This window comes from Ovis aries, chromosome 4, assembly GCF_016772045.2.
Source record: "Ovis aries strain OAR_USU_Benz2616 breed Rambouillet chromosome 4, ARS-UI_Ramb_v3.0, whole genome shotgun sequence".
NCBI classification, from domain to species: Eukaryota; Metazoa; Chordata; class Mammalia; order Artiodactyla; family Bovidae; genus Ovis; species Ovis aries.
The window spans coordinates 119,795,395-119,816,814 of NC_056057.1; the positions used below are offsets into that span (position 1 = coordinate 119,795,395).

Genomic DNA, 21,420 nt, shown 5'->3' on the forward strand with positions numbered 1-21,420 from the left:
ACTCCCAGAATTAACCTTTTTTTCCATTTGGTTAGCTTTTTATGCACTTACCACTAATTAAAAGCTAAACTTTCCTCCCAAATGTATTTATTTCCTCCAGCAGCTTGCAAAGAAAGATGAATGGGAGGTAATTTTTTTGAAACTATCCAAGTCAATATTAAAATTTGGTGAAACATAAATTAGTTTTTCATTTAAAAAACATAAATGAGGATGACAAGGCGTGTGACTTACACAGACTGAGATTCTCATCTTCTGTAGTCGTCAAGCAATAGTTAATGCAGGAAAACCAAGAAATCGCAAGGGAGCCTTTTCCTTTAGTGTTTACAGATTTATTATTATTTATTGCTAAGTTGCTTCAGTCGTGTCTGACTCTGTGCGACCCCATAGATGGCAGCGTACCAGGCTCCCCCATCCCTGGGATTCTCCAGGCAAGACCACTGGAGTGGGTTGCCATTTCCTCCTCCAATGCATGAAAGCGAAAAGTGAAAGTAAAGTCGCTCAGTCATGTCCGACTCTTGGCAACCCCATGGACTGCAGCCTACCAGGCTCCTCCGTCCATGGGATTTTCCAGGCAAGAGTACTGGAGTGGGGTGCCATTGCCTTCTCCATTATTATTTATTAGCCAGGTCAAAACTACTTATCCATCAGGACTGTGATGCCATTGCTCCACCATCTGCCAGCTCCCAGTGATAGCTCTGAGCGGTGTGAAGCTCTTTTTCCTGCTGGGCCTGAGTGTGAACTGCTTCTCATTTCCCCCAGAGAACAGGTGGGCCCTTGTCCAGGTGTCGGGAGTCACTCTTGTGCCCCAGGCTGGGCCCTGGGTGAGCACTTTCAATCCCCGAGTTCCTGTCCTTTAGGACTGGGACATCTGCTTGATTTTGTCATTTCCTCCATCTCATTTTCTCTGCTCTCCCCACTTGGAATTCCTATTAGTTGGATGTTAGATGTCCTGAACTGGTTCTCTGATATTCTAACTCCACCTTATTTCTGCCCATTTTGACCTGTCTTCTTTATCTTCCAATCCTTCAGACATATCACCATTTCTCACTTTCAAGGAGCGCGTTCTTTCGCCAGCGGCTCCATTTTTGCGGAATCCTGGCCTTTCTCGTGGACGCAGCCCCAGTCTCTCACAGAGCACTGACGACAGGTTTGCTTGTCTGCGTTCTTATGCTGTGCGTGCTCTGTTCTCCCCCAGCATCCTTTACTGTGTGTTTGTCTTGGTTCCTGCTTTCCTGGGAGAAGTCTTCCTCTTAAGTCTGGTGAGTCGGAGTTGTTGGTTCATACTTAGGAAGGAAGCATTAAAACGATAATCTGATTTGAAACTCTGCAATTGCGACAAGACTTCCTGGTGGGTGCTCCAGCAGGTTCTTCATGGGCACCCAACTGCTAGGAGCCTGGGAGGCTCTCCTGGACAGACGGAGTCCCCAGAGAAGACTCCTCTGATCTCCTTCTCAGGGTTTTAGGGCTCAGCTGTCCCAGCAAAAAGAGCCGGGCACCCAGGCATTTAGTCTGTAAGAACTCATCCATCCACCACTCCCTCGACCCATGCCCAGGCCACAGGTTTCCCTTCTCCAGAAAATAACTCCCTCTCCTGCTGGGGTGAGGGAGAGGCAGTGCTCTGAGACCCTGGATAGAGGGGAGAGATGGGGGATCAAACTCTTTCATGAGCAGGCTTCTCAGCCAGTCCTCCTTGTCTTAATTCGTCCCATTCAGCCCCATTTTGGCAGGTGTCTGCTGCTGCCACTTTGGGGACTTTCAGGGGTTGGGGTATTAATCAAGGACAGATGGTGTAGGATTCAGCTTCCTGGGGTCTGCTGAATTAGTCACTTCTAAAATTCTCTCAGGTCTACTAAATTTCAAAACATTTGTGCGGCCTTCTCTGCTCAAGTTCTCCTTCTTTTAGGTCTGTGTTTGTCTGAAAACTCACCTCAAAAATAAGGAGACAGTTTCATGAAACTGGAAGTTTGCACACAGAGCGGGCTGCAAGGCAGGTGTTCTAGCAGTGTATCAGTGACCCCCAGGCCCTCAGCCCCACTGCCCACAAGCTGGCTGGTGACCGAGAGTGATGCCCTCCCCCCTTTCACGTGATTTCATGATTCCTGTTTATTTTAGTTTCCGTATCATTTCTTCTTTCCCCAGCAAGTGGAATTTCTGTTTATTCTTTTCCCTCATGTTAATTTGACACTTCAGTGGTTACTTTCTCATTCTGAGCACACAGACTTAAGACTTATATTTGTTTCAACATAAAACCCCACAGGGAAACCTTACTAGGTAACTGATCCCCCACCAAGGTGAAATTTCACAATGCTTTCTAGAAACCATTCTCTCACTGCTTTCCACCCACCCCTCCTAAACCATGGTTTGTGCTGAGGTGGTTTTAAAAATACTTAGTTTAAGATTATTACTACATTCTTCCATTGGTATGGAGCTACCATATCCTTAATGACTAGAATAGTACCTAGTCACTAAATATACTACTCTAAAATGAATAAATAAATGAATGCCTTTTTCTGTCCTAATAGGTACATGACATCTTTAGAAATGCATAAAATTTTAATTGCTACAGTCCCTGCACCCTTAAGACTCCAGAGTACTCAATAATCCTTAACAGGTGATACATGGGGAGTTTAATTCTTTTCTCTCTCTCCTTTGTAAGTGACTCTTCTATGTGAAAGCCAGTAAACCTTTCTTTATTATCATTATCATTATTCTTAGAATTCACGAATCTAACAGGATAACTGGACCTGTTCAATTTCTTGCTATAATCTTACCTAGGACTCTGCGACCTTTTTGATGCACACTCAACGCTTTCCTCAGCTCATTGACTATTTCTTCTATTATTTATGTGCTTTTTTCCTAGCTGTTTTTTCCTCCCTCTGGATGTTACTGAGACGAGCTCTATCAGCTCTGTAGTCCACGTCTATTATTTCATTACTCATTTCCTCCTCTCTGCACTTTCCTTTCTCTCACTGGATTCTACCAGATGACTGATTCCGTTTTCAGAAGGACTGTATCATTTTTCCACTGCCGCTGTAACAAACTACCATAAACTCAGTGACTTGAAGCAGCACAGACCGCTTGCCCTCACTTCCGGAGGCGGGGCAGGACCGCGCCCTCTGCAGACTCCGGGGAGAACCAGCCGCTGGAGACGGCCGGCTCTCCTGGGCTCGGGGGCCTTTCCTCGGGCCAGTCCACCCTCTGCTTCTGCGCCATGGTCCCTTCTGTGGCCGCCTGCCTCCTCGCTCACTCCTCACGCTGCTGTGATGACACGGTGCCTGCCCACCAGACCGTCCAGGGTAATCGCAACTGAAGCAGTGCGCAGGCCCTGTCCCCCTGTAAGGAGACGTGCGCACAGGCTCCGCAGCCAAGGACCTGGACGCTTCCGTGAGACCCTGTTCTGTCTATCACAAGGACTACCTCATCTCTCGTCTACTAAATTTTAAGACTTGTCCCCGCATTCTAGGCAGTCTTTTTTTCTGCTCTAGTGATATCTCTTTGATAACCTGTACCGCTCTGGGGGGCTGAGTACGAATTCTCCTTAGTCTCTCCCAACAGCTGACTCCAATCAGAAGCACGGTCTCTAGATGCTCACCTTGGCCCTCACGCTCAGCCCTGAGCAAACACCACGTCCAGATCTGCTGTCCTTCCCCTGCCCGTCTCCGGGCAAACCGGCCCTCATCCAGTGATGGACATCTGCAGGGCCAGTAAGTGCAGTTCTTGGGGACTAGGGATGAACCGGCCAGAAATACCGACTCGGGAGGAGGAAGACTCAGTGCTCTGGCGTCTCTCAGGGGACAAACAGCACTCCTTTCTTAAAGGGAGAGACTCAAGAGAGGGTTCAGGCCAACGACACAAGGCAGCGCGGCACGCTAAGCCCTCCTGTGGAACCAGAAAGCTCCCATCTTACCTGGGTTTCTAGGAAAGGGAAGGGCCGTCCCTCTGCACCTCCGTTCTCACCACTGCCCATCACTAAAGAGACAGAAACCCAATCCTCTCCCCTTTGCAGAACCTGAGGTCTTGAAAGCACTAAAACGTTATACACTATTTCCAGGACTCATGAGTTTTTTTGCTTCCCAATATACAGCTGATTAGAGAACGGGGACAAAGATAGTAGAAAGGTATTCAGGTAGTGTGCCCCCAAACTACGACACTGCTACTGCAAATCCAGAGCTTCTGGCAACCAAAGCAGAAGACAGAGGCTTAAGTCACAGAATCAATGGACACTCTGTACACCAAAGAGATCCGCAGTAAGACGGCACAGCTTTATAAGATTTTCAAGTAGCTTTGAATTTAATAGTCTTAGAGGTAAGAACATTTTGCTTTTCATCCCATTTCTTTATAAATTATATGGTATGCATCTGTAGCTAATGCTCATTTAACTTCTACACCTAATAAATTACAAATACAATCCCAAACTATGTTTCATCCCCTATGCTTGTAAAGAAAAGCATAATTCCAGTAACCAGTTCACTGCTAGAAATAATAATCTGATGACTATTCAGAATTTTGAAATGGAATCAAAGTAGATCGTATTCCTGCTGTTAATGTAAAATTAAAAGACATAAATGCCTACTTTGTGGGTGTGATATCTAAAAAGCTCAGTACAGATGTCCATGCCAATCAAAGTTTTCAAAGGAAAATAACTGAAGTGATGTTTCTGTAACACTGTTTTTATTTTTTTTGATGGCACAATGCTAGGTACACAATAGGTAGTTTAATAAACACTGAGTGACCTGCACACTAAAACCAAGATTACATTCTTATTGTCCTTAAAAGAAATTATCGTTTTACTAAATGACTAGATTTTCATCTGGAATAACAATTTTCAAAGACATCACCACCTTTTACTGTATATCTCATTACCTAAGTGAGAAAAGTAAGCTTGTTTGGGCTGAATATTCTAGTATAAAAGGAAATGATGGCTCTTGTAAGGAATCATGACACACTGCAAACAAGTACTGGAATGTTCTACAAATTTAAATTATACCAACAAAATCATCAAAATATCCTAAAGAACTACATTATCATTACTTTATTTCAGAATGAATCTGAAATGTTCAATGTCAGCATTGTCTAGTCAATAAGACAGATTGGTAGACCAAACCTGTTTGGACTAGTCACGAAAAATAAAAAGGGATTCTCCAAGAAAACCACAAAGCAGCTCATTTAAGGTCAATTTAACGGTATTATTCTGTTTTCCTTCCAGCCTCAACATAAGACTTCACTACCTCAAAGGGAATCGTAAGAGTATCTATTTGCACTCCCCCTAGGTGATTGGCAGTTCACCACCAATTAGTTCAAAATTACACTGTTACTAGCATGCAATAAAAACAACACCTTTCATCTTTCTTACACAGGTAAGAATACCTTCAGAGCCAATAACTTTGATCAAATGAGTATTTTTGATCCTGCCCCACCCGTCTCTTTGGATTCAGGAAAACTAATAGCTGAAGGCAACTTTTCCCAGCTTTATTCTTAAGCTGAAAAACTAGTGTGGCATTGAAAATATTTTCCTCCCAAGATAACAGAATTCCCCAAAGTCCAGCATTTCAACAATTAGGCTGTCTTCACACCTTTTCTTAATATGTAAGACAGCCTTAACGGCCACGTATTCATATATTAAAGGGCAGACACTATTTACTGTACAATATATAAGGCTGCATTTCTAATAACCACTATAAATCTCCAAATGATTATGTAAATAACTCAAAGAATATGAAGCAATAGAACAGTCTCCCTAAACAAATCAGTACCCTAAACCACCCAGGGCCCTAAACTTAGTCTCTAATGATTACTACTTGAAAACAGATGCCTCTAGTATATACTGTTTCATTTAACTTTCAAATTTAGTGTACAGACAAAAGAAAGCTCGTTATAAAATCTATTATCTAAGCAATTCTTTAAATTTTTGATTATATTTAGTACTTTGAACTGACCAAAGTTATCTCTGTCACCAAGAATGTGAGGTCACTCAAATACTTTTCATTATTCCTAGTCACTTAGACAAACGAGTTTGTTGTTAAAACCCAAGACTCCTAATAATTCATAGAATGAACAGTCTCCATCCCCTAAGCAAACACCAATTACTATACACCATAAAGCCACTGGTGATTAGACAGACCCCACAAAGCTTTTGAAAACTGAAGCCTGGACATGCAATCTCTAAAACATCTACCTGGGCATGAACAAACACTGTTACCATCTACAGAGGAGACAGACAAGTCATACACTCAAAAATTCTACTTCCATTTCTATTCCATTCGCAATGCTAACATTTGTTAACAGTTTGTTTACTTCTGACATATGCACAAAAATAGGGCTAGTTACTGAACCAAGTAATATGAGATTTTTTTTTATATCCAACACAATTTTGAAAATGCAAAATACTTTCATTATAAAATGATCACAGGCAATATGCAGAATATTAAACAACTTCAGGAACATTATATGAAACTGTGTACAATGAAAGGTTTGGCCCTTTTTTTTGCTACTTTAGCTACAAGGTAGTGGTGTACCTCAAGCCAGATGAGGTGTTAAGATTACTTTACACATTACTCTTGGGAACACCATCATAACCTGGGTGTGGTTACACAAGCAGCTCACGTGCATTAAACTCATCTCCTGCTAACAAATCTAGACCGTCTACACAGAGCAACCTCTCTCTCTCAGTTTCAGAGAACACACTCGACTCTTGAATTCTGCCAAAGTAGTCTCCATCTCCTGGTGCTGTATCTCTTCAGTCTCCTCGTTTCATCCCTTCTTCATCTCACTATTTGGGCCATGTTTTATTGTCATGGAAGTGATTCTATGGCCCAAGAAGCTGAATAAATTGTAACAAGATATCTCCTACAGTTTCAGACCCTCGGACCCAAATGTCGGTGTCTTACTAAAAGAAACCATTTAATTAGTATTACCAGTAGAATTAATATTCTTTTCTGTTAGTTCATAAAGTCAAGATATTACTAAATCCTTTCTTCTGTCACAGTATTGCCCCCAAAGGGGTCATTCAGTGTCAACAATCTTTGCTATGCATGTTCTTGATGAAAGTCAGTATCTGATCAACTTCAGACTGTCTACAACTCCCAGAGTCTGGTAATCTGAGTTACTCTTATATCAGTGGTATAACCAACAGAATAACCATTGCTAGACTATAAAGAATGCTGAGGGCAAGTCAAGATGAAAATAGCGCTGAGGACCTGAGATGAAGCCCAGCGTGTCCTTACACCGCGGAGGGTGGCATGTGAGAGGCATTCCACAGCCAACCACGCTTCCCGTGACAACGGGAGAGCCTCTGACAGGATGCCGCCACTCTGAGCAAGCACAGACTGCCTGGTAAACTTGGCTGAGGGATAAACAACAAGATTCTAGGACTACAGGTTACTGAGTTACACAAAAAATGAGGATGTGTGGGAGTTTTTTTCAATCTTTTACTTTTCATAATACAAAAATACAGCAAAAATGAAATCAGTACATCTTCTGTGCTCTTGAGTAAATAATTAGTACAAACCTCAATGGAAAAAGCTTTTAAAAAGATTAGAATGAAGCAGGAAAAGTAATTGCCACCAAAGGTGATATACTAACATTTTATCATGAAGATGAAAATAGTACATAAAAAATGGAACTGAATCATTAAGTTCAAAGGCTATATCTTAAAATAAATCACATTAAAAGAACTGTGAAGGTTTTGAACTTAACAAAAAATAATTCCTGTTCATTAGGTACTTCTAAAGTTACCCAGTACACCCATAGGCTATACACAGGAAAGCTAATTATTTCAATTAATGCTGCTGTGCGACTGAAACATTTAAACAGGCTAATGTATATGTATCTTAATCCTGGAAAGGAATTACAAAAGATTTTCTACTAAGATTAATGTAATGGGACTTGCTGTTGGGCTACTCTTCAGGGGTCCTGCAGTAGAACTGGGTTGTGACTGCTCCAATTTCATGGCTTAACAATAGAGGGAAAATGGCTCTATTTCTCTTCCTTCACTGACACCAAACACACGGCCTCCAGCTCCTCCGTCTTGGCTTGTCTCCAGGGGTCTCTACAGTGGGCTTTTCTAAACAGTGCTCCACGCGGTGGGTTTCGTGCTATCACCAAATTTCACTTCTTCATTCTTCACACGGCAGGTAAAATGACAGATCACTGTGTGTGCTTTTCATCTGTCCACTTACTCCCAACCCACCACGCGCCTGGTGCTATCAGAGGGTCAGGAAGAAAACCAGCCTACAGCCCTGCCTGCTGAGTTCCTGTTCCAGGCAGGGAGAAGGGCAGTATGAGAAACGAGCAGTACATCAGTGACCACGAAGTGCTGTGCAAACAAGGAAGGGGAAGGCGAAAAGAAGCGCCGGTGGCGGGGAGGCAGGCCTGGCAGCACTGGCCCGGAGGCTCACCCACGGGAAAGCACATGGGGAAGGGGCCCCGCAGGTGAAGAGCTGAGAGGCAGAGGCAGGGGCAGCAAGCGTCTACGGGAGCCGGGGCAGCCGGGAGCCCGCGAGGGAGGGAGGGCTGACCCTCAGTGCTCTCCTCCCTCGCAGGCCGAGGATGGGCGCACGGAGGATGGGCAGCGGTGACTGGCCGTCGCTCAGACCAGGGAGGCGGTAGGGCAAGGGGTAAAGCGTGGTCAGATGCTGGAGAGGCTTTGAAGCCAGAGGCAAGAACTTCGCGAAGGAATCCACACAGGAATGAAGAGCCGCCAAGGAAATTGCCTGGGCACCTGAAGATCGGGTCTGCCACCTGCAGGGACAGCTCTGTGTGAATAGAGGCCGACTGATCTGATTTCAAACGAGATGTGTTCAGGACGCCAACTGGACAGCCCAGTGGAGTGTGCACGAGACACCCGGCTCTACAGAGCTGGGGGCCAGCAGCCGCGGCACCGGAGGGCCGGCCGAGAGGGCGGCAAACAGAGAGGCGCGCCAGGACCGAGGCTCGCGGCGGCCGATGTGAGGGAGGGGGCCGGGAACACCCAGCCCCGCAGGCTGAGCAGCAGCAGCCCATTGGGCGGGAGGGCAAGGAGCGCGGCGGCGGAGCGGCAGCATCCCCAGGAGGACGGAGCAGGAGGGGGGCTGCCGGTCGCGGCCAGCGCGGCACCGGCACTTCGGTAGCCTCGGAGGCGGGAGAGCCAAGCCTTTGAGCAAGGCTGTGTATGTAAACTGGCCGTAACACGTCACTGACGTACCGCCCTGGCTCAAAACTCACACAACTGTGCTTTGACCTCCAACAGGAGGGAAGGAGCTTTCTGAGAGACTGTTGCGAAGGTGTAATCCTCCATCGGGCTCGATGAACGCTTTCCGCTTCCTTCTTAGATCAACTGTCCCTGAGGACACTTCCTTTCTTACTCCTTCCCTTGCTTTCATTCTGTTGAGAAAGATCATGGTACCTCCCTGTGCTGACGGAAGCGGGCCAGCTGCTTCTGGGAGAGGCGGCAGCCCAGCCGGAGCTCCGTCCTGCAGTCGGGGAGAAGGGGCGCGGCCCGCTGCACCGGGGAGGGCCGGCCGCAGCCTCGGTCCAGCGGCGGGGCGGCCAGGCGCCGCGCGCAGGCAAACCCAGGCGAGGGGCCAGAGTTCTGACACGAGAGCTTCTGCTTTCTCGACAAAACAGGAAGCAAAGTATCAGCTGAGAGTGACAGCGAAGGAGGTCTGAGAGACGAGAAGACGTGAGCAGTCGTCTAGAGACTATCTGCTCAGACAGGCAGATAGGTCAGGCGGCCACAGTCAGCGGTGAACCGCCATGCGGGCAGAGGACGCGCAGGGCGGGCTGGACCGAGGCCGCGGTCTCGCCAGGCGTGAGCACAACACGGGGAGTGCGAAGGGGCCTGAGAGCGCACACGAGGCACTGGCTGTGACGACAGCCTGGCACCAGTGTAACTGTGGTGAAGCCTGGGGATGAAGGGAATGCGGGGGCAAGCGGCGGTGGCGAGAAGTTACGAGGGTGAACACACGGCATGTGTGAAAAGTGTCCGCCCCGAGCGGCGGCGGGAAGTGAGCTGGAGAAGCCAGAGCTGGGCGGCCGGTGCCGAGGTCACGCCAGCACGAGCGCGTGCGCACGACGAGGCCCACGCTCAGCATGGCAGCAGGAAGCAGCTGGGCGGCGATTAGAAGGGAGGGCTCCAGGGGCTTCCCAGAGGGGGCACGCCGGAACCACCGAGGACTGGCTGGCCCGGCGGCGAGCGCGCTCGTGAAAGAGCAGACAGCGCGTCCTCCCGCAGGGAGCAGGCCGAGCCTGGGAGGGGAGGGTGGCTGGAGAGAGCAGACGCGCTCAGTCAGGTCAGGGTCTGCAGACACGGATTCGGCGTCTGACACAGCAAGGGCAGCCCAGGCAGGCTCCAGGAGGAGTGCCGGCGGGCGGGCGGCAAGCGGGACCCCGCTGGGGGCTTCTGGGGAGCCGAGACTTCAGAGGGGAGTCCGCGCGCTGTGGGCCTGCGGCCGGCCTGTCCGTGCTCCACCCCAGAGCTGGCGCAGGGTGTCCCAGGGGAGGAGACAGCAGGAACCGGGGCCCGAAACGGCCCCAAGGCGACGTGCGGACCAGAGTCTGAGCCCACAGGACAGCCCCGGGCTCCTCGGCCGGACCAGAAAGAGGCCAAGGGCAAAAGGCACTGTCACTGCTGCCCTCTCCAGTGCGGGTCTGCACGGGCACCCTCCCGCTCCAGAAACACACACACCACCTTCCTCCACGTCTTGTCAGGTCCTTCAGCACTGGACGCAGCCTTCACGCAGTCTCACCACGTCTCTTCCTCTTCTTCAGTTAACTAGCCCCCGATCTCAAGACTCGGGTTCTAAATTCACCTGCAGGATGTCTGGTGCTTAGAGAAAGAAGCGTGGTGAACAGAAAAGGGAGGAGAGAGTGGGGCAGGCTGGAAGCGGGCCTGCTTCTCCCTAAGTGCGCCAGCTAGCTTTGCTACTGTCTTTGAAGAAATAACAACACTATTAACAAGCACAAAACCTCTAGCACCATCAAGTGTCAAGGAGGAGCAGTGGAGAAGTCACAGGCAGGCAATGCATGCCAAAGCTGTGCTGATAACTCGAACGCCAGCACGGAAACCGAGCTCAGGCACATGATTACCACAAGTCATCCTATCCTCCAGAGCAAAATAGTGTTAGTCCCACAGTTAAGTCCCTTTTGACATCAAGTATCATGTTTCATCAGGTAACCACAAAGCTGGGATCAGAGCAACCATGCAGATGTCCCCAAGCTACACACGATGCCCGTCAGCCCACGCGCGCCAAGCAAGCATGGCCAGTGTGCCCTCAGCAAACAGCACCACGAGTCCTGGGTGGACCACCACTGTAAGCAAGCACCGCCAGTGTGCCCTCAGCAAACAGCACCACGAGTCCTGGGTGGACCACCACTGTTAGCTGCAGTGTTTAAAATCTGTTCCTCTATCCTGAAATTCTTTTTACTAGCCCAGAGTAAAAACTTAAGCTTCATTATTCAGGAATAATTTGAAACCTACGATGACTATCACAACACAGCATACGTGGCCGAGTGCTGTATTAAATATGCTCCATGGGGTGATCACCGCCACTAACCTCCTCGCAGCGAATGTGTGTTCAGTCGCGTCTGACTCTGCAGCCCTCCGGACTGTCACCCACCAGGCTCCTCTGTCCATGGCATTTTCAGGCAAGAATGCTGGAGTGGGTTGCCATTTCCTCCTCCAGGGAATCTTCCCAACCTAAGGATCAAACCCACACCTCCTGGTCTCCTGCACTGCAGGCAGATCCTTTACCCGCTGGGCCATCAGGGAAGCCCTGCTAACCTCCGATGACCTATGTTTTCTTAAATAGCAAATTACAGAATAGGGCTTTGTGCCATCGTGGCTTTTCTTCCCTCTGCACAACTGAAAAATATACTTACTGAAGCTCGTAATTCTTAACCTGTCTTAATCAAAATGTCCATTTTGCTTCAGAACCCGCTATGTTCCCCCTTCAACAGTCCATAGTGCTAACCAGCTGCAAAGAGCAAAGCGACAGCTTTATCCCAACATATCCCAACACAGTCTCACTGGAAAGATTCTTAATGACCACCGACAGTCAGAAGTAGTGCATCGCCTCCCAAAATGGCAGAAAATAAAAGTACACTTATCAGTGGCAATCATATCATCCTTTTTTTTTTAAGTCTTTACTGAATTTTTATAATATTGCTTGTTTTACCTTTTGGGTTTTCGCCTGCAGGGCACCTGCAATCTTAGTTCCCCAACCAGGGATCAAACCTGCGTCCCCTGCATTGGAAGGCAAAGGACTGCCAGGAAGTCATAGATCATATTATTCTTAATCCCCTGCAAGCTATACCATTGCTGTGTTAGCTGGGATGTTTTATTTTGGCATTGCATACTACCTTAAACTCCTGGCAAGTGTTTCCTCTTCAATTTCTTTAGCTGTAACGGAGCCACTTTTTATTTGAGGAGCTAAGGATCTAGAGAAATTCTGGAGAGACTTTTTTTCTCCACTGTTGAAGGACAAAGTGAGAAAACCCTACATTTTGGCGTTTCTTTTGATTAGCCTTATTTCAAATTCTTTAATTCACAGAGCTCTGTATTTCACCCTTCCTAGATCTGAGCCTCCTGATCTGTAAGACAGAAGTGGTATGTATATAGGATGAGACATAACCCCATGCTGCAGGGGGCAGCTAGACATGGATTCGGAATGATCCAGGCAGATTTAGTATACAATGGCATGCTTATCTAGATAAGACAAGTTCATTACAATATTAACTACTTTAATGAAATATCAGAAAGCTGACAGTATTGATTAGTTACAATTCTTAAGTTTAATAGGTTTAAATGTTAAAATAGCTTTAATAAAGTTAGAAGAATAAAAGATACATGTAGTTCCAGTCTAAAAGCTAACAGTATCAAACTATATAATTATTACTGATAAGAATTCTCTAGAATAGATACAATCCGAAATTCTTTGATCTAAGAATAATATCTAATATCAACATTTTGGGGTTGATGATTTAAATTTACTATCTGTGACTGAATAAAATAAGTATCTTTCTTCCCATTTCTCAATATTGTGTAGTTAAAGTAACCTTCCATTTTATACCTACTCTTGAATTATGATTGTAAAATACAGTTAGCTATTAATAATCTGATCTCGGTGGTAAGTTTTCAACATTTAAAAGAAAACTGCGTAGGAGAAAAGAGTGCAGGGTGAAATCATCTGAGTAAAATAAATTTTACTATGTCATTTCTCTGTTAAACTGTCATTACTCTATTCTTTATTTTTTGTTTGTTTGTTTAATTGTTTATTAACCAGAACACAAAAATAATCCTGGTAGATACCTTAGTTCATCCTTCTAATAAGCCTGTTGATCTGGTCTTCCCAGTTGCCAGCATCTCCACCTTCTACAAAATGGGTGGTCTTTTTCTTCATTCCACCTCGTGGAGAAGACAATTTAAAGGGCCACAGGAAGTTGTTTGCTTCTTTGAAACGTTTTCCAACGGTATAGATCTCATGAATCAAATCCTCCATGCAGATGATTCCATATTTCCCAAGAGATCGAGCAATCCATGCATTGTCTGTCAGGGCAATTCGTTTTTTGTTGATTTTGCCATAACCACGCTTATAGATCAATTCATTTACAGACTTCAGATTTGGGTACCCCCATGCAATGTACGGCTCCACAGTTCTCAGCATGTTAATTGACGCCTTGTTGAGCTTCACAAAGGATCCGCTGAAGATCTGCCGGAGGCGAGGGAGCTGCAGCGCCTTTCGAACCTTTGGGCTCACACCGTTGATGCCTCTGATCCTGATGACAAACGCCAATTTGGGTTCCACGGGTACATAGAAGTTGCCGGCTTTTCGTGCCATCCTAGCCATCCGAATTTCAGTTCTGTACATCTGCCTGTATTCCTTGTGGGAATGCTTAGCTTTTTCATAGATAAGCTTCCTCCTTGCCCTTCGAAGCATCTTTTGGGCAAACTCCTTTTCAGTCGCTTGATCTTAAGCTCTGCGAAATTCTTCCGCTTTTTCTTAAGGGTTTCTGGCACAGCAGGAACCTTTTCTCTTCTCTTCTGCAACCTCCATGGTTCCAGCCGGGAAAGAGGCTACTCTATTCTTTACTGGTTCATCATTTGAAGCTAAAACTGATCAGTAATGAAAATTTAAATTTTAAAGTCTTTGACAGGCTTATGTGGTTATCAGTTGGTAATGAACAGTATCCCCAAATGAGGACAGATTTCCTGAGTACAGCAATCTAATCTGGCCCCTTCTTATAGAAGAAACACTGCTTCCTACCACACATGGGCGATTTCAACAGGAGAGACACAAGGAAAGGATGTTACAGCTGCTAAGACAAACCTGCAACACGCCAGGAACTCTGAGTCCTGACACGCGTCGCGTGTGAGCACCTGGCGGAGGACAGGCACGCATAGTGGCCAGTGTCTAGGCGCTGAACAGACCCTGCCAGATCACAGCGACTTTCAGTGAGGGGGGCCTGGCCCGGCGCCGCTGCTCCTCAGCACTCGGGCCTCACCTGGGAAGTGCACGAGCTCCTCTGCCGTCTTAGCCTCGGGCACCAGCACAAGGGCCTGAGGGGCTTGTCTTTCTCCCCTCAATTATCTGTCTTTTTAGAATTAACTAATGTTGTATTCTGGTCTAAATACGCAATAAATATAACAAATACATACCACTAAGTCGTCTCTGGAGTGCTTCTTCCTCTAGGGTAATGATATAAATTTGCTCATCCAGGTCTTCAAGAATCTAAATGTAAACACCACACTATTGAATAATACATTACAAAAGCAGTGTTTATGAGAATATTTAGGCTACTTGGCCTATAATTTAGACAATTATTCAAATTAATGGGAATCTAAAATAAAAATAAACTATTCTATTTGCAAATTAAGTAAAAAAGTCTTGGTACAGAACTAAGCGAACTGAAAGCTGATTCTCACAAAATCTGCAGACATCTAAACTGGGGTTGTTTCAGTTTAAAGAATGAAAGAACTCTGCAGCTTTCTCAAAGGCACACAAATGCAAGCATTCTAAACATCCAAAAAGCTGAATGCAGTAATCTCTTCGTGCCCAAGCCAGTTCTCTGGAGCTGGAAGGAGCAGATCACCCAGTCCAATAATGGTTTCTCATCTGTTATTACATTAACCTGTATAATGTGTAGAACAAGAAATCCGTACATGAAATCGCTACCATTCATACTTTCCATTTACATCATCTTTATATACTAAAAGATGCCCACAAATATTAGACACTGGGATTATGAAAATCACCCCAGACCGAACCCTACCGAGTGCTGAACACACACTCACTATCAGAGCATACAACATTAGTAAAATCAACCACCAGAAAACCCCACTAATCAACAGCCAATTTATATGGGCTATTCTCTGCATTGTCTTCATTGCTGATAAAATCTAAAGGCTTTATTATCACAGGTGGGAAATTTATTATCACTCTGGCCACCTGATGAAAACAACTGACTCCTTGGAAAAGCCCCTGATGCTGGGAGGGGCTGGAGGTGGGAGGAGGAGGGGGTGACAGAGGACGGGATAGCTGGATGGCATCACGGACTCAATGGACATGAGTTTGGGTACTCTGGGAGCTGGTTATGGACAGGGAAGCCTGGCGTGCTGCGATTCATGGGGTCCCAAGGAATCGGACACGACTGAGCGACTGAACTGCACTCATCACAGCTGGCCTCCCTGAGCCAATCCTAAGTATCTTCCTAGCTCTGGGAAAACTCCAAAAGAAGCCCAGAGCTGTTATTAATGTTGTGTCCTTCAACCCCAAACTACTTATTTCTCAGCAAAACAATAAATTGTGAGTTGACGGACAAAACAAAATGATGGAAATCCTATATATTAATACATATATCCTTTCAGAACCCTGATGAGGCATTTTCAGAAAAAGGAGTTTCAATCATGCAGTCCCTATCAAGTACCAAGCAATCCAATAATTCCCAGGATTTGAACAAATTTATGGCCAAGAGCTGAAAACAAAATAAAATAATAAAATAAGAATATATAGTAAGAAACAAGTAATTATAAGAGAGGGCCACCTTGTAAGCCCCGGAGGAGCCGGAAGAAAGGGGGTGGCCCTCCCGCAGAAGCCAAGGCCCTGACACTCCAGTCTCTGGAGGGAGAAGGGTCCACGGAAGCCCCAGGGGGAGGCCAGGAATGGGGCTGAGTCCTCCAAGGCAGATTTCGCCTGTGAGGAGAGCATGGGCCACACCTCTGTGGGCCACGATACAAAATTCCTTTTCCATCAACGTTCTCACCACTTTCTACTATTTGGACCACAACAGACACTTTCTACTTTTCTCAAGGTCTAACACATACAAAGGGGCCCTCCCTGGTGGCTCAGCCAGAAAGAATCTGCTTGCCAAACAGAAGACCTGGGTTCAATCTCTGGACTGGGAAGATCCCTTGGAGAAGGAAATGGCACCCCACTCTGGTAATCTTACTGGGAAAATCCTATGGACAGAGGAGCCTGGTGGGCTACAGTCCATGGGGTCACAAATGAGTCAGAAATGACTGAGCAAATAAAGGACAGTAACACACACGAAAGGATTCCTTCTGGCTCTGCAGCTGCCCACTGATGGCTCGCCACCACAGGGACGGGCTGGTGTGAGTGAGTGACGCAGATGAAGCACAGAGAGGCACAAGTGTCTGCGTGACGGCTGGCATGCTTCATCCCATCACTCCACAGCAACCCTGTAAAAAACAGACTCTTCTCACCCCACCCTGTAACAGCCACCAAACTAAGGTCTGGCAAAGGAACGTTATCTGCCTTCAAAGCCTGTGCTCTTAGCCAGTCTGGGCTGATGGGGACCTAACTATGGATCGGACTTAGTCCTTGACCTCAAACAGCTTATATTCTATGTTCAGGACAGACATGAAAAAAAATTATAGAATTGAAATCAAAGGCATAAATGAAGCTAAAATAAAATGTTACAGAAGTTCGCAGGAAGAAAGAGTCCCAGCTTCTATTTGGGAAGAAAAAAGTCTTCACAGATGTTTTTGATGGTGGTAGCATATTACCTGGTAGCTTCATTTACCAAAAGGAGAAAAGGCATTCCAATCGGAGCAGAATACCCAGGTGGGGAGGTGCAAAGTACACTCGGCAACAGAAGGGCTCGACTCGAGTTCTTCGTGCAGAACAAGTGGTGGCCGGAGTCCCAGCTCCGAGAAGAGCCTCTGGGTTCAAGCCCCGCCCCGGCCTCTCAGATCTGTGATCTTCTACAAGCTAACTGATCTCCCTAACTGCAGACAATTCAAGCATAAAGTAAGAACACCATCACCAAACTTATGGGCTTATCATCAGGATTAAATGAAGTTATGAAAAATGAAATTAAATGAAGTACTCAGTGCACACATACAGCAAATACTTAATTACTAAATAAATAACCATTATTATGAGATGTTAGGAATAAGAAGTCTGAAGATGTTATTAATAACTGACAAGGTTGGGAGAAAATAAGCTTGGGGAGGGGAGATAAATAAGTAGTTTGATTCTTTATCTGTTGGGTTTTCAACTCCATGGGGTATTCAATTATAGCATATAAAATATACTGTAGTTTATATGCATTATCTTTTTCTCACTAGAAATAGACATTTAGAAGTGAGGTGGGAGTGGCAGAATGCTCAGGAAAACAGAGCAGAGCACCATTAGCCCAAGGACAGAACTTGAAACATTTGCCTATTCTAGGAGGCAGAAAGTAGAAATGGAGAGAGAGATCCAAAAAACAAAACAAAACATCCAGAGAATTAGGAAGAAACTAAATGAATACCATGTCATAAAACCTCTTTAAGAGGAAAGCAAATTTCAAGATTTAACAGCATATGTATTATATTTGAGTGTGTGCACATATACATAGCAGGTAAAAAAAATCCGTTATTTTAAAAAATATGAAGATTGCCATTAAAAAAAAAACTTTCAAAATTAAGCAAACATTTCCTAAAAGAATATCTACTATGATATTCTCTGCTTCTTTCCCTTGATGAATCACCCTGACAGGGAAGAAAACATATAACCATGATAATTTAATAAGTACAACTAGTGAAATACAGACAAAGGGGAATATGGAAATGCAATTCAAGAAGCTTCACTGTCGCAGCTGAGAGAAGTGAGGCAGGGCTCGGAGCTGGCGTCAGAGCCAGGGCTCCAGGACGCTGCCAGGTGCCCGAAGCAGGTAGGAGGCAGTGGCGAGGGAAAAGGGGAGAGCCCAGCATGCTCGGGCACAGCACCCCAGCTGCGAGGCTGACCTGAATCACAGACACCGCGGAGGCCACGGCGAGAGGGGTGGCTCCAGGTAAGCTCAGGACGGGCCGGTGTGAAAGGCCTTCTTACATGTGCACAGCTCAGACAGGAATATGCAGGCAACAGTGAGCCGTGAAAGCGGTGGGCGTGACAAGCTCCCGAGGCCCAGGTGAGAATCATTCCAGATTGTTGGGCACTTGACACAGCAGCTAGAAGCCGAAGCGTGCGTGCGTGTCCAGTCAGGCACATCCGGCTCTTCGTGACCCCAGGGACTGGAGCTCACCGGGCGCCTCTGCCCATGGGATTTTACTGACAAAATACTGCAGTCAGTTGCCATGCCCTCCTCCAGGGGACCTTCCCAACCCAGGGATCAAACCTGCGTCTCCTGCACTGCAGGCAGATTCTCTACCGCTGGGCCACTGGGGAGGCCCAGAAGCCAGAGCAACTCAGGAACAAATCACCAAGACTACTATCAACTGAGAATTATTCTTAAATGAATATACAGTATTTCTGAGATTAAAGGGGAAGGTATAATTCAATTAATCAAGATACAATATGCAGACAAATTTTCAGGAAATAACTGCTTTGTAATTCAAAGAATATAGATAGTAAACTTTGAAACATAAAAGAGTTACTATTTGATATTAGATCAGTTCCGGTCAGTCGCTCAGTCGTGTCTGACTCTTTGTGACCCCATGAAATATAAGATAATGGACACTTAAAATACCTCTAAATATCTGTACATTTTGTCTTTAAATCTGTTAGAAGCATTTTCACCTGTGTGCCTCTACTTTGCATTTTAAGAGCAAAAACAAATTTGGTTTCCAAAGATGAGAAAGATGAAAACAGAACAGTAGCAATTGGGGCATCAATATATAAAAATATTCTCTGTTTCTGAACGCTAGTTTAGAACCTGAGAGATGCTCAAGCGTGGAAGTGTTCATTTAACAGACAAGACGCTTCACGACAACATACTCACTGCTGGCTTCACCAAGAGCTGCCCCATGACAGTGAACATGCGGGAGAGGCCGACCGGAGTGCACACTGCGGAACAGAGAGAGCTTCCTTCAGAGTCAGGGGAGGCCGCGGGCCTGAGGCGAGCGGCTCGAGGGCCGCTGCCACGCCGAGACGCGCGTCGCGAGGCTGGGTTTTCTCCGTGCCTGTCCGGGCTCCTCAGTATCACCGCTAGAGAAGCTCTGGGGGCTGGCACGCGGAGGGTGGGCACTCTTGCACTTAAGGGAGACTTGTGAAGACCAAGGAGGGGCAGGAGATGCCAGAGTCCAGCTCCCTTCAAAGAAGTCAAAGAAAACCAGCCAGAAACAGGCTGCATCTCAAGCGTCAATGCTGACTAGCTGAGAGCGGCGCCGATAAACTGGCGCCGCTCCACCTGCACTCGTCGGCTTCGAAGGCTGCTGAGACGAGATGCGACGCTTGGCGTGCAACAAAGCAGATTGCGAAGGAAAAGAGGACCACAAATGCATCAGACAGAATTTTACAGTTACCACTCAAAGACAGAGGGCAGTGCTGGGGCCGGGGCGGGAGCAGCAGGGAGAGCTGGGGAGCGTGTCTGATTGTCTCCCTCCCGTTCTCTCTCCAACTCCGTGCAAGAGGCTTTCTTTAGAGAAAACCAAAGGTATCTGATTGGTTCAAGGTTACAGTGTATCAAAATTTATCTTGAACATACAAAAAAAGTTAAGAGCCAACTTAAAAAAAAAAAAATCTCCAAGCTGTTAAAAGAATCTCATCAGGAAACTTGCCCATAATTTTTTAGAACACAGAACAACTCTGCTTTAACATCAATATTATGTCAGAAAAATACTTACAAAGAAGTAACAAGCATCCCATCAATGATATACAGGAATATAAATAAGGTAGGTAGAACTCCCAGAGATCTGTTAAAAAATGTAAATATTTTAGTACATCTGAAATACTGTGCATTCAGACATAGGCTGACTATAGATTAATGCACAGCAAACATCGTAACTGCCCATTTCAGTCCACTAAACCATGTAATTTCTCAACTGTACAATAAAAAGATCTAAAACAGAAGAGCAGGAAATAAGTCTTTTGCAAAACCTGTTTAGAGGGAGAAAATAAGCCTCCACGGAATTTTAAGAACAGAAACCAATTAACCAAAGGGGGGAAAAAAAGTCTGAAAAGCTGCTTGCTCATTCTATATACAAGAAACACAAAAACATTCATTTCTTTCCTTAAACATGTCAAAAGACTTCTTAATTCCGTAAATTAACAATATGGATTAACTATACAAGGATTACTGCATAATAATATACAAAGAATTATTAAAATGTTTTAAAAAGTGAATGTGTAAATATATTCCAAACCATAGTCTCCCTTAGAGAAACTGGTTTAAACAAGTCAATCCGCACCATATAAAGATTCCATGCTGGCAGCGTCATTGTCAATGAGTGCTGAGGCTACCCACACGATCCCGAGAATAAGCAAGGCCAGGAGGATGAGCATGACCAGAGTTTCTAAAATTCGGGCTCGGATTCCCTGAAAAATACAACAAAGATTTAGTTTTTTTATTTTAACACATGAACAATTGGGCTTCTGTCTATGTGAAAACAAAAACTCTTTGGAAGGGGAGGAAATTTATACTTCTCAGCAAGACAAAACACACTAACTGCTTATTGTTTGTAATGTTCAGACTGACTTTCTTTTGAAAATTATGTAAAACACCATTAATCTTTGAAGAAAGTACCCAAAAAATTCTTTAAAAAAACATTTTGCAGAGCCATTTTAAACAATTAATTACTTTCCTAACACTTTCCACCACGAGAGTAGATTAACGAATTTTTATTTGTGATTCTAATCAAGGGATTATAAGGCTAATTAAGGCATACTGCCCAGCAGTTCTGTGAACACCCAACTTGGTGAGAGCACAAAGCGCCATCTACTGGAGAAGGCAGGAATCCCGCCGGCTCCCCACAGCCTCCCGCGCCCTCTAGCGGCCGGATGAAGGCCTCTTCACGGTGACCCAGCCTCAGAAACCATGGGGACAGACGGTATCAATATTTATATCAATTAAACATCACTCCTTTGTCCACATTAGATTGAATTTTTCACTAAATCCACCAGGATGGAATATAAAGAATCACTGTGTGCAATTTTAAATGTATAAAACAAATTCTGACCTCAGGGCCAAACAAGAGGCCAACTCAAATCTGAAATCCAGGGGACT

At 45.6% G+C, this 21,420-nt stretch overlaps 2 protein-coding genes across 12 annotated transcripts in view; both read right to left on the reverse strand.

Annotated features, from left to right (window-relative positions):
- LMBR1 (limb development membrane protein 1) overlaps positions 1–21,420 on the reverse strand; it is a 129,930-nt gene that overhangs the window by 39,108 nt on the left and 69,402 nt on the right. For all 11 annotated transcript variants that reach the window (XM_027969067.2, XM_042249085.1, XM_060415231.1 and 8 more), the window contains 4 exons: positions 20,606–20,732; positions 20,042–20,110; positions 19,198–19,262; positions 14,633–14,705 (listed from right to left, as the gene is read on the reverse strand). In XM_027969067.2, coding sequence (XP_027824868.1) covers positions 14,633–14,705; positions 19,198–19,262; positions 20,042–20,110; positions 20,606–20,732 — 334 coding nt within the window. The remainder of the gene's footprint in view (positions 1–14,632; positions 14,706–19,197; positions 19,263–20,041; positions 20,111–20,605; positions 20,733–21,420) is intronic.
- On the reverse strand, positions 4,270–14,051 carry LOC105609749 (large ribosomal subunit protein uL30-like). Its single transcript, XM_042249091.2, has one exon. The coding sequence runs from the start codon at positions 13,911–13,913 to the stop codon at positions 13,287–13,289; it is 627 nt and encodes a 208-aa protein (XP_042105025.1). The 5' UTR covers positions 13,914–14,051; the 3' UTR covers positions 4,270–13,286.

Coding starts and splice junctions, on each gene's coding strand:
- LOC105609749 (XM_042249091.2), bottom strand. CDS start 13,913: ATGCTTCGAAGGGCAAGGAGGAAGCTTATCTATGAAAAAGCTAAGCAT.